Source organism: Myotis daubentonii, chromosome X (genome assembly GCF_963259705.1).
Source record: "Myotis daubentonii chromosome X, mMyoDau2.1, whole genome shotgun sequence".
NCBI classification, from domain to species: Eukaryota; Metazoa; Chordata; class Mammalia; order Chiroptera; family Vespertilionidae; genus Myotis; species Myotis daubentonii.
The window spans coordinates 131,622,528-131,635,357 of NC_081861.1; the positions used below are offsets into that span (position 1 = coordinate 131,622,528).

Below are 12,830 nucleotides of genomic sequence, written 5' to 3' on the forward strand. Positions count from 1 at the left end.
CAGCCCAGGTGACAGATGTCATCTCTAGTGCCCTTCCAACTTGTAGCCTTTGGTTTTATTTCAGGTTCTATAACACATTTCTGAGGCAACTTAGTCCTTAGTTCCTGGGTCTTGGTTTCAGGATTGTAGAATGCCCTCAGAAGTTGGGGCTAACTGGTAGATGAATTCTCAGTACAAAACCCTCTCGGAATTCATGACCAGTTACTTGATGTGTGTGGCTGAGTCAAGTACAGCATCTCTTGGCTCTGTTATGGGACCTAAAGTCATAGACTCAGTGACAGGGCTCAAAAGGAAGGTGGAGGGCACGAACCCTGCCTTGATGTCTCTTTCAGTCAACCTGGGTCATTCAAGCATCCACACCAAAAGGCAATATACATGCACTATGTTTTTAGAGTCTCTTGCACCATAGGTAGAATTAGGCTTCACTGCTCTCTTCTCCCCTGCGCTTTCCCATTTATGGACTTTTTAGAATATTTTCAGGATATTTCTCTTCTCTTCCATTCATGATCTAACACTGTGATGGATCCAATCTCCATGTGGCTTCTTCTGTAAGTCCTTGGTCATAAGGCTTCTCTATAGCCAGTCTTCAGTTGGTTATTCAGGATGGTTTTTCTACAATTTAGCTGTAATTCTAGTGTGGTCCTGGGAGGAGGTTAGTGTAGCTTCCACCTAATCCGCCACCATCTTGGATCTCTCCAAGGCCCTTTGTTATTGTACTTTATTTTGCATTTCTTTCCATTGTTACAAAGTAGAAACTCCTTCCCCCCTAAATATTGAATTACTTGTGTGTATACTGCCCATGTCTCAAGTCTCCACTAGCACTTAAACATGGGAAGGGAGCTATCTATCTGCCCAAAGTCTATTACCTAAATGGTCTAAACCAGACATCTGTAAACTTTTTTCTCTAAAGAGCCAGATAGGAAACATTTTTGGCTGTGAGGCCATATGATCTCTGTCACAACTACTCAACTCTGCCATTATAGTGTAAAAGCAGCCACAGGTAAATATGTAAACGGATGAGCGAGGTTGTGTTTTAATAAACCTTTATTTATGGGGACTGAAGTTTGAATTTCATGGCATTTTCATGCATCATGAAATAGTCTTTTTTTAAAATATATTTTTATTGATTTCAGAGAGGAAGGAAGAGGGAGAGAGAGATAAAAACATCAACGATGAGAGAAAATCATTGTTTGGCTGCCCCCTACATGCCCCACAACTGGGGATTGAGCCCGCAACCCAGGGCTGTGCCCTGACCGGGAATCAAACCATGACCTCCTGGTTCATAGGTCGATGTTTAACCATTGAGCCATACCAGCTGGGCATGAAATATTCTTCTTTTGATTTTTTCAAGCATATGAAAATGTAAAACCATTGTCAGTCCAAGGGCTGAACAAAAAGAGTTAGGGGAATCCTGTTTTGCCTTAGGGTTGCCAAGGTTTGCTCGACCCTGATCTAAACAGAAGCAGCACAGGCTGAGTGAAACACACCCACAAAGGCTGCTACTCTCCTGAAGGGTCAAGGACACCTCCCCACGTGTCCACTTGCCGCCTAAATATCCTATTTAGTGACAGAATAAGGCCAAGAGGGCTTTCAGAAGTCATTTGATCCAACCTCTATTTTTCAGCTGAGGAGTGGAGGGCCATGAAGTGGCTCACAGTCAGTGGGTGGTCAGAACAGGCCTGCTCACTACTCTTCTCACATAGTTTCTATTCTCTACTGGAACACATGGTCTCGGCTCCACAACCCACCATTACATTCACTCTCTCAACCTTCCTAATGCCGCGACCCTTTAATACAGTTCCTCATGTTGTGGTGACCCCCAACCATAAAATTATTTTCGTTGCTACTTCATCACTGTCATGTTGCTACTGTTATGAATTATAGTGTAAATATCTGATATGCAGGATGTATTTTCATGGTTACAAATTGAACATCATGAAAGCATAGTGATTAATCACAAAAACAATATGTTTTCCGATGGTCTTAGGCGACCCCTGTGAAAGGGTCGTTGGACCACCAAAGGGGTCGCGACCCACAGGTTGAGAACCGCTGCTCTAAAATGTAACTCTCAAAACACACATTTTACAATTGTTAAATGCTTCTTTACCTTTCAGATATGTATATTTTATTGCATGTAAGTTACACCTCAATTTGAAAAAAACACCCCATATTTTAGATGGGAACGTAGATGGTAGGACTTATCCCCTTATAGTGACACCTTATTTTGGTTGATTAACTCATTAGATGACTTTTGAAAAGTAAGGGTACTTGAGCCCTAACCGGTTTGGCTCAGTGGATAGAGCCTCCACCCTCAGACTGAAGGGTCCCAGGTTCAATTCCGGCCAAGGGCATGTACCTTGGTTGCGGGCACATCCCCAGTAGGGGGTGTGCAGGAGGCAGCTGATCGATGTTTCTCTCTCATCGATATTCTACTCTCTATCCCTCTCCCTTCCTCTCTGTAAAATCAATAAAAATACATTAAAGAAAAGTAAGGGTACTTTGAAGAGTGAGAAATCTAGAGGGAAGTGTGGCTAGAGATGAAGGGGGTCAGGCTCAGGTGAGAGGGGAGAGAGGGCACCGAGGAACATTTTTATGGGAGGGCTTTAAGGTTCCAAAAGTGAACTTGATCGTTTTGCCTGTGGCTCAGCTGAGCATGAGAGATGGGAAGATAAGAGAGTACAAAGCAATTCAGACAAGGTTCAGGCTCTTTCAGGGGACAGCTGACAACTTGTTTGATGTGTTTCCAAAGTGTTACAGGCACCAGGCTTACGTTTTTTTGGTCAGTTCCCAGACATGTTGCCACGACTTGCCCTGGAATGGAAGCAAGTCTTTATCTGTGCCAAGTGTGGTTTTCAAACCAAAGTGCCACCTACCAGAAAGAACATGTTTTTTGGATCAGTCAGGTAACGTGTTTGAATACAGCACACTCTGGTGTATGTGCGCTGGTAGAAATGCTAGAGTAAACTCAATTTAAAGCAGTCTGAATTCCACATGCAATTTGTATAACTCTGCCCTCCAAATCAGCATCCAAATGGTTAGGGAGCCCTTGCCTTTAGAAGCAGAGGAATACCAGGGGTGGAAGAGTGCAGAGGAGCCCTGAGGGCTCCGGGAGGCATAGAAGGGAAAGGGCCAGCCCCCGAGCCCTGTGCTGAGCTGGGCAGGAAGGGGCATCGTTAAAAGTGAGTGGATGTCATTTGCCCTTTAGGGGTGCCCAGACATGTGGAGGACGGAACACCAGGTCATACTGGAAGGAGCCAGGAGCCCCCTCCCCTGCAGGGCACCGGACACACTGGAGACCAGATTCTGGTGATTCCCCATTCAGAATTCTGAGATAATAACCCTCATCTCAGGGCAGGTGACAACGAGGACAGTGAGAATTGACTTGGCACTGGCAGATGTCACCTGGCAGACGAAGCTGGGAGAGCTCCTCTGGGCGATGCCACAGGCAGTGTGGCAGAGTCTAGAGTGCAGAAGGCCAGCACAGCCAGATGGATTCAGAAGGTAGAAATTGAATGTTTTAGAACAAGACTTCACTCCTTTTGGGGATCTTCCTTGCATCTATAATAATAGAAGTGTAATATGCTAATTAGACTGGATGTCCTTCTGGATGACCTTCCGGACGAAGCCAGGGCTGTGAGGGAAGCCCGGGTCCCGGGTGCCAGAGGAAAGCTGGTGCCAGCAGCCCAGGGAAGGAAGGCCTACTCTTGCATGAATTTCGTGCATCGGGCCTCTAGTTTTCTTATGAGAAGGACTTGCCCGGCCAGTGTGGTTCAGTGATTGAACGTCAACCTATAAACCAGGAGGTCAGGGTTCGATTCTTGGTCAAGGCACATGCCTGGATTGCAGGCTCGATCCCCAGTGTGGGGCGTGCAGGAGGCAGCTGATCAATGATTCCCTCTCATCATTGATGTTTCTATCTCTCTCTCCCTCTCCCTTCCTCTCTGAAATCAATAAAAATATATTTTCAAAAAAGAAGGAAGAGGACTTGACTAAACTCTAGGTTCTACTTTACTGTAAAAGAACAAGGTTTTTGTTCTGAGAACACAGAGGCAAGAGGGTACTGAGTGGGTCCCAGTGTTAATGGGCTGGGTAAAATTCATGGTATTGGAAAGTCAGAGTGGTTCAATCTCACATTTGAAAGAACTGAAAGAAATAGGGGTATGGGGAGACAAATTATCATGGGCTGGAAAAATCGTTTTTGCTTTCTTATCTCTTATCAAAGCATTGATAGAGAAAAACAGTTTCTAGTTCCTGGTGTAATTAGATTCTTGGGAAGCTTAAGGGGAAAAAAACATACCTTGCAGAAAGTCTTGGCTGGGTTAATGAGGTGATTTACAAAACAGTTTAAAAGAGGTCACCAGGGATGTAGGGGTGCCGAAGGTCTATGCCACGGCAATTTGTCGTGCTGAGACACAAATTCGAAAGGATCATGGGGCCTTTGACAGTGTGCCAGCAGCGAGCCTGCTGCCTCCCCGTGGACAGGCCACACTGCAGAGTGGCTCTTTTCCACGGCTTTGTCCTGCCTTTTGCTGGGAAAACCATTTGCTAATGTGTATTTGGTGTTTTTAAAAAATATGTATTTATTGATTTCAGAGAGGAAGGGAGAGGGAGAAAGAGAAACATCAATGATGAGAGAGAATCATTGATTGGCTGCCCCCTGCGTGCCCCCCACTGGGGATTGAACCTGCAACCTGGGCATGTGCCCTGACTGGGAATTGAACCGTGACCTCCTGGTTCATAGGTTGACGCTCAACCGCTGAGCCACACCCAGCTGGGCTAATGTGTATTTGTTAATATGGGAGTTCATAGGTCTTAGACATAGCTCCTTTAGTCATAACAGATAGCATTTATGTTTCCCTTACTGGACTAACACTGTCCTGAGTACTTCACCCAGGGGAGCTAGTGGAGTGGTTAACAGCCTAGCCCCCGGGACCACACTGCCCCAATCAGAGGCCTTAGCTGCTACGCCTCAGTTTCCGTATCTGTAAAACAGACGTAAGAATAGCACCTGCCTCATGAGTTTCACGTGAGAATTAAATCAGTCATATATGTGGGTCTTTAGAACAGTGCTTGGCACAGAAAAAGCACTATTCAAGTGTGGCTATTAGGATCATAAATGTGAAGGGTTTATTGTATTGACCTGTGATTCTCCCAAAGCTCAGGGTAAACTTCAGTTAGTGACCTAGTATTGAATGTGGGGTCCCACTAGGGCAGTGGGAAGGGAGAAGGGATGAGCCCGAGGAGAGGGGGGCAGATAGCCCCTTTACCTTGCTCCCCACCTCCTAAGATGGACTAGTAGAAGAATACAGAAAATGTAAGAAAAGAGATGTTAAAACTAGGATAAACATACTAAATGGAGGTGGGGGAGAGAGACAAACAATGAAAAAGAGGGTAACTTTGCAATGTAGAACTAAAGGCAAGGACTAGCATTTTAAAAGTAGAAAGTTAGCATTTTGATACTAGAAAATTGAAGTAAGAGCAGATTATAAAAAATAAAATTAGGGAAAGGGGAGGAGTTTAGATATTTGAAATGTGATGTTTTATAAAATTTAAAGGAATGATAACTAAAATCCAAAAGTAATAAATGAAGATGAAACATTGTGGCTGGTCTTACTCACTTTCTAAGCACCAGTAATTAAGGTATTATGTAGCCGGCTGGCTTGGCTCAGTGGTTGAGCATTGACCTATGAATCAGCAGGTCATAGTTCCATTCCCAGTCAGGGCACATGCCCAGGCTCGAACCCGTGTGGGGCATGCAGGAGGCAGCTGATCAATGATTCTCTCTCATCATTGATGTTCCTATCTCTCTCTTACTCTCCCTTCCTCTCTGAAATCAATAAGAAATATATTTTTTAAAATTAAGATATTATATATGTCATTTCAGTTGTTCCTGTCAATGTCCCCAGGATGTAGCTTCATTTTGCATGAGAGAAGGGAATCTTAGGAAGGTTAAGTTCACTTGCTAGAATGCTAGTCCTGAGCTTATTTCAGAGCCTGAATTCTTTTTTTTAAAAAAATATATTTTTATTGAGTTTTTGCAGAGAGGAAGGGAGAGGGATAGAGAATTAGAAACATCGATGAGAGAGAGACATTGATTAGCTGCCTCCTGCATACCCCCCATTGGGGATGTGCCCGCAACCAAGGTACATGCCCTTGACCGGAATCGAACCTGGGACCCTTCAGTCCGCAGGCCGATGCTCTATCCACTGAGCCAAACTGGTTAGGACAGAGCCTGTATTCTTGACCGCTTCACTATACCAAATGGCTGGACCTTAATCAAACAGGGGAATGGCAAAAACTAACAGCTTCCAGAGCTCAAAGCATCCTTGTGCCGAGAGCCCTGAGACAGTTTCTCAGGTTTCAAGAGAAGTGTCTTGTGGGAGGAGAGCAGGGGTGCAGAAAGTAAAGACCCCATCCCTGGCTTCTGAAAGGCATTCTGAAACCATGTTTTTGGCATGAGGCAAGATACAAGCACTGAATCAACATTGTACTGAGCAGCTGGACCAATAGGGCCAGGTAGGGAATGTAAACCTGTCAAATATCCAGGTATGAGAAATGCCATAGCCTAAGCTCAACAATCAGTGGCAGCTACAGTGGGCCTCAGGGTTAGAGAGGAAACAGGGCCCTGACCGTTTTGGCTCAGTGGATAGAGCATCGGCCCACGGACTGAAGTGTCCTGGGTTCGATTCCAATCAAGGTCATGTACCTTGGTTGCAGGCTTGATCCCCAGTAGGGGGCATGCAGGAGGCAGCTGATGGATGATTCTCTCTCATCAATGTTTCTATCTCCCTCTCTCTAAAAAATCAATAAAACATTTTTTTAAAAGAGAGGCAACAAGGAGTGGTGGGGACTGAGGCAAATTGACAAATTGACATGCACTTGCCCCATCAAAGGAGTAACTGCTACAACTGATAGTTGCATGAAGAACTGTGGATTCGCTATCACAACATTGTAAATTTTCAAGAGAATATGGGAATTGGGATTTTTAGTAGAGATTTGATTTTTAAATGTTGGTAACTTATTTAAAAATTTAAAACATGCCTGCCAATGCTATGTACACCAGATATACCAAATGTCTGTACTCTGGGCAGCCTCTTGGGATTCATGGACATTTGGTTTGTTTCCATGTTTTACCTTGCATAGCTTTTTGGGGGGAAATTTTTGACTTTGAGAAGAAAAGAAAAATAAATCAGGTTCAGTTGCTAGGATTGCTAACACAAAGGTGGGGGTGAGCAGGACCATTAATGGGTTAAAAACATATTATAGCCCTAGCCAGTTTGGCTCAGTGGATAGAGCATCGGCCCTGCTGACTGGAGGATGCTGGGTTTGAATCCAGTCAAGGGCACGTACCTCAGTTGCAGGCTCGATCCCCCACCCTGATTGGGGCACATGCGGGAGGCAACCAATCCGTGTGTCTCTCTTACATCAATGTGTCTCTGTTTCACCCCTCCCTTCTACTCTCTCTCTCTCTCTAATATAGGAAACTTTCATTTTTGTCCTTTTTCATGGATATGGCAATGGTTTAATTTTGTAAATTCATTCCTCACAGATTTGTAAGTGATCAAGATAGATTTTGAAAGCAGAAAGTAACATTTTCAAAGTTCTGAAAACATGTTTCATTACATACCATATAATATATATATATTTCCTCATTCACTCATTCAACAAATATTTATTGAGTGACTGCTTATGGGTTAGGCACTCAGAAATTGAGAGAACGGGTCCCTATCTTGTCTGTTATCTTGTAGAGCTTCTGTTCTAGCTTCTGTTTGGATCTCATAGTCTAGAGATAACAATAGCAATCTCATGGGTCACTTACTGTTCTAGCACTTCACAGGTTTTGATTTATTTAATCCTTCCAACAGCCTTACGAACTACAGACTATCATAGTCCCCATTTTACAGTTGAGAAAGCTGAGGCAGAGAGGCAAAGTAAATTTGCCCAAGCCACATAGTCACTAAATGGTGTAGTGGAGTTTAAAGCCTGACAGTCTGGCTCCAGAGCCACTCTACCCCCTCCCTCTTCCTGTTACCTGAGATATCTTAGCAAACACAGCTTCCCTTAAGCCTGGCAGCAGGCGTAGGCCAGTTTCAAAGTTCACATGCTATCCTGCTAGCCCCAATGAATTAACGTGTAATGCCTTATATCCTAATATGTAGATTTTTGCCAATTTCCTCACCATTTCTGTTAATATTGGCAGGCGCTGTCATTGAATTTGCTAAGTCATCTGTGGTAATGAAGGAGACAGGGAAGAGATTTTGGACTATAGGAGGCAAAGGTCAATCACAAAGTCAGAGGTTATAAGGAATCCTCTCAAAATTAGGTCCAAATCTTTCAGCCACGTTTTCTGTAGTTTCCTGAAGTTTCATGATGATAGATATGCTTCCATTTTTCCAGCTGGGCATTACTGTGCTGTTATTTTCCATTTTTCCTTTTATTTTTTATGAACTGATAGTTCGACTACCAAGGCTCTATCTTGAATGCCCCCCCCCCCCGCAACACCCCCCCCCCACTCCCTCATGGCATGCTATAGTTCTCTCAAAGGAGCTCCCTGCCTCCACTACTCCTGTTCATTTTTTTTTTTCTAGAACGTATACCTAAATACTCACTGCCATTAACATCATCACCAGAGAGTTCAGTCTATATGGATAGAATTGCAAATAGAAGTTCAGTCACAGTAACTGATCATACGGAGTCACATGAGAATACAACCAATTTGCATTTTCTTCATCTGAGTCAAAATTGCAAACATCCTGTTCCACACTTCATGGCATCTGGGAGAGTGTGATGATCCCCTGCCTGTGTAACTGAGCACTGCTCCCAGTTCTGTTGGGCTTTGACGATGCGTTCCAGCACTGTTGGCAGGTCCTCTCGTCTCTTGGCTGTGTGCCTGGGGCCTGCATCGTGAGGGCTGGGACTGATGAAGTTGTCGTTGGCCTCTCCGACTGTTCCAGTGCTATAACCCACTTGGCGCTTGGGCCATCCTGCTTCTCCCCCTGCCCCAGCGGGGCCTGTTCCTGAGAGGTGTCTGGTGATGGACTCCTATCCACCTGACACTGTGGGCACTTGCTATCCCATTGATCATCATGCCTATGGCCAAATAGGTCATGCCCAAGATGCTTCCCTGGGCTGCAGCACTTGCAGTGACAGAGGCATGTTTAATAAAAAGCCCCACATGTGATTCTCAGCCACGCACTCCTGATTAAGAACCTTGATATAGCCTGGCCAGGTGGCTCAGTGGTTGAGTGTTGACCTATGAACCAAGAGGTCACAGTTCGATTCCCGCTCAGGGTATATGTCTGGGTTTCAGGCTCCATCCCCAATGGGGGGTGTGCAGGAGGCAGCCCATCGATGATTCTCTCTCATCATTGATGTTTCTATCTTCCCGTCCCTTCCTCTCTGAAATCAATAAAAAAATATATATTTTTAAAAAAGAGCCTTGGTATAGACATGCTCGTTTAATCCAGCAGTGCTCGATTCCTGATGCTCAGCTTGTTTCCAGTTGTTCTCTGTTAAATAACAGGAGTGAGCGTATTCGTGGTTAAATCTCTGTCCTCGTTTCTATTTTCTGGGTTAAATTTTTAGAGGTCGAATTTTAGACTCAAAGGACAGGCATATTTTTAAGGCGGGATGTAAAGCATTGTCGCCAGTACTGTGTGAAAATGTGTAGTGGAGAAAGCATTGGGCCAGGTGGGAGGAGGCCTGGGCTCAAGGCCGCACTGTGCTGCCAGCAGGGCAGAGCTTTGGGCAGGTTTTTTGGTTTTGTTTCTCTTCCTTTGGTTTCATTTTCTTCTTTTGTAAAATGAGCCCCGTTATGAATCTGCACAGAAGCGATAGTGTGGATGTTACTTGGTCTCTCAGTCCTGCAGGTAAGTGTATAAAAGGAGGGAACATCTGCTGGAGTCCGCAGGAGACTGGAGTAACAGCGGGCTTCCCTTTATGCAATGTGATGGCTTACTTGAGAATTGCTTCCGGGTTTCAAAGAAGTGATTGCCGTCCTGTATTATAAGAGAAGAAAATCTAGATCACTATCTGAAATCTAGTTCATTTGTAGGCCTCTGACAGAGATTAAAGAGATTCCACACATAAGCCATGGGTGTGGTTCCAAAACTGATTACTCCAATACTAATTTCACTCTTGTATTGTTACAGGGAAACTTTATGGTGATGTTCCTTTTATAGAAGAAAGACACAGACATCGGTATGAGGTATGCTTTCACACTGAATTACTGGAATATAGATGCTTAGTCCATGGGTCATGTGGGGGTAGAGTAGATACCAGAGCAAGCCCAGGGCTCTGTTTTGAGGGAGGACTGGTGGGAATGGATGCTGAATAGGCTACCAGTAGTGGAAAATAACTTGCTGAGTGTGGGCCATTTTTCGTCTTATTTCCATTGGGAACTGGCCTAACTGGTGGGACAAAAAACTATTGATCTGCTTTGCCTAAGTGGTGGCTAGAAGGTACAAGAACTACACTGTATACAATAGTGTGGCCATTAATTTCTTCATACTTATTTTGTATCTGATATGCACTGGAGATGAAAGACACCCCTGGTCTCCCTCCTGTTGGGGAGCTTACATTCTAATTGGAGAAGACAAAATATAAGATAACAAATAAGAAGAATTACACATTAAATCATGTATCATACAAGGTACTTGTATCTAGAATATATAAATAATTCTTACAATTTCATTATAAATAATGGCAAAGCATCTCAGTAGACATTTCTTCAAAAAAAGATATGCAGATGGCTAATAAGGAAATGAAAAGATGCTCAACATTGTTTGTCATCCGGGAAATGCAAATCAAAGCCACTTCACACCCACTAGGATAGCTATAATCAAAAGATGGATAATAACAAGTGTTGGTGAGGATGTAGAGTAATTGGAACTCTCATGCATTACTGGTGGGAATGTAAAATGGTTGAGCAACTTTGGAAAAGGGTCTAACAGTTCCTCAAAAGGTTGAACACAGAGTTACCATATGACATAGCAATTCTACTTCTATGTAATTAACCAAGAGAAATGAAAATATACACCTACACAAAAACTTGTACACAAATTATTACAGCAGCATTTTTCACAATAGCCAAAAAAGTGGAAACAACCCAAATGTCCATTAGCTAATGAACGAAAAATAAAATGTGATGTAGTCATACAATGAATATTATTTGACAATAAAAAGAAATGTTGGTATATGCTATAACATAGATGAACCTAGAAAACATTATGCTAAGTGAAAAGAAGCCAGTTACAAAAAACCACATACTGTGTAATTCCATTAATATGAAGTGCCCAGAATACACAAATATAAAGAGAAAGAATGTAGATTAGTGGTTGCTAGGCTTATGGAGAGGGTGATGAGGTGGGGGTTGAGGGGTGATGGTTAGAGGGTGCAGGGTATATTTTGGATTGATTGTGGTGATGGTTGAAACCTATATACTATATACTATTGAGTTGTACACTTTTTAAAATTTAATATAATTTTATTGATTTCAGAGAGGAAGGGAGAGGGAGAGAGAAATAGAAACATCAATGATGAGAGAGAATCATTGATCAGCTGCCTCTTGCACACCCCACACTGGGGATCCAGCCCGCAACCTGGGCATGTGCCCTGACAGGGAATTGAACCATGACATCTTGGTTCATCGTTGACGCTCAACCCCTGAGCCATGCCAGCTGGGCAAGTTGTACACTTTTTTTTTTATAGGTGAATCGTAAGGTATATGAATTATATATCAATAAAGCAGTTAAAAAAGGGAGAAAAGTTTACAAATTCTGTGAACTAGCACAATGTGAAAAAACAAAATAAAAGCATATGTGCTTAAGACTGAGAAGGATAAGTGGGACCCCACTTTGGTTTTAGATGAGGAAGTGCTTTTTGTAAAGGAGAGGTTGAAAAGTAGGGGGAAAAGCTATGAGATGAGTGAGGGAAGGGGCTGTGAACCAGGTCATCAAGTTGTCATCTATAACCAGTATTTTAGTAGAAAACTTGCTCCAAGCTTATTTTTAGAGCTTTTATGTAACTAAATGTAAACAAAGCATTGGTGTTAGTCACAGGGTAAATAAGATGGTTGTAGTCCTCAAGCAGATTTGTGATTTGGAGAGAGATAGTTAAATTTTCACATAACTCATGGCAAGAAGCAAATAGGGGGATGGCTATAAATAGCTGGTCTCAAGGTCTCAAATAAAAAAAATGTCTGTTTTGCAGTCCTACCTTTTGAGTCTCATCTTTGGGTGAGAGAACGTGGGCCTCCCACATTGAAGGTCTGTGATTAGACTGTTTCTCAGGTTCACCATGAGTTTAAAAATAGGTTGAATATAGAAATTAACTACTGGTTAGAACATCACTGAAATGGAAAACCCACCCAGTTGATGTAGGCCCTTTCAATAAGCTGATATGTCTGTATTGCTCTGCTGCCCAAAGACATTTAATTTCTTGTTCTTTTCCAGGTGAACCCTGCCCTGGTCAACCAGTTTGAGCAGAGTGACTTAAATTTTGTAGGTCAGGATGTTGATGGGGAGAGGATGGAAATCATTGAACTGGCAAGTAAGTGGGCTCTTCATTTTTGAATTTTTGTGTTGAGCTAACATCTTTTTTTTTGTCCATAGACATATGAAGCTGTAACTTGATACCCATTTTATTTGATCTCTTTCTTTTCCTCTCTCCTTTGAAATAAATTTGCAACTAAATAGAAAGTATGCAGCTAAGTATAAAGTATGTGAAAAAACAGACCGCTTGTAATCCTAATCATTTTGGGCCTGTTAGTATGAATGTGCCATACAATGATGTATTGTTCTACAAGTTCTATCAGTAGTATGCTTCCTTAC

General features: G+C 43.0%; 1 protein-coding gene across 3 annotated transcripts in view; it reads left to right on the forward strand.

The window, feature by feature from the left end:
* The window catches only part of CTPS2 (CTP synthase 2), a 128,143-nt gene that overhangs the window by 89,436 nt on the left and 25,877 nt on the right, over window positions 1-12,830 (forward strand). For all 3 annotated transcript variants that reach the window (XM_059680423.1, XM_059680424.1, XM_059680425.1), the window contains exons 15-16: window positions 10,152-10,207; window positions 12,453-12,549. In XM_059680423.1, coding sequence (XP_059536406.1) covers window positions 10,152-10,207; window positions 12,453-12,549 — 153 coding nt within the window. The remainder of the gene's footprint in view (window positions 1-10,151; window positions 10,208-12,452; window positions 12,550-12,830) is intronic.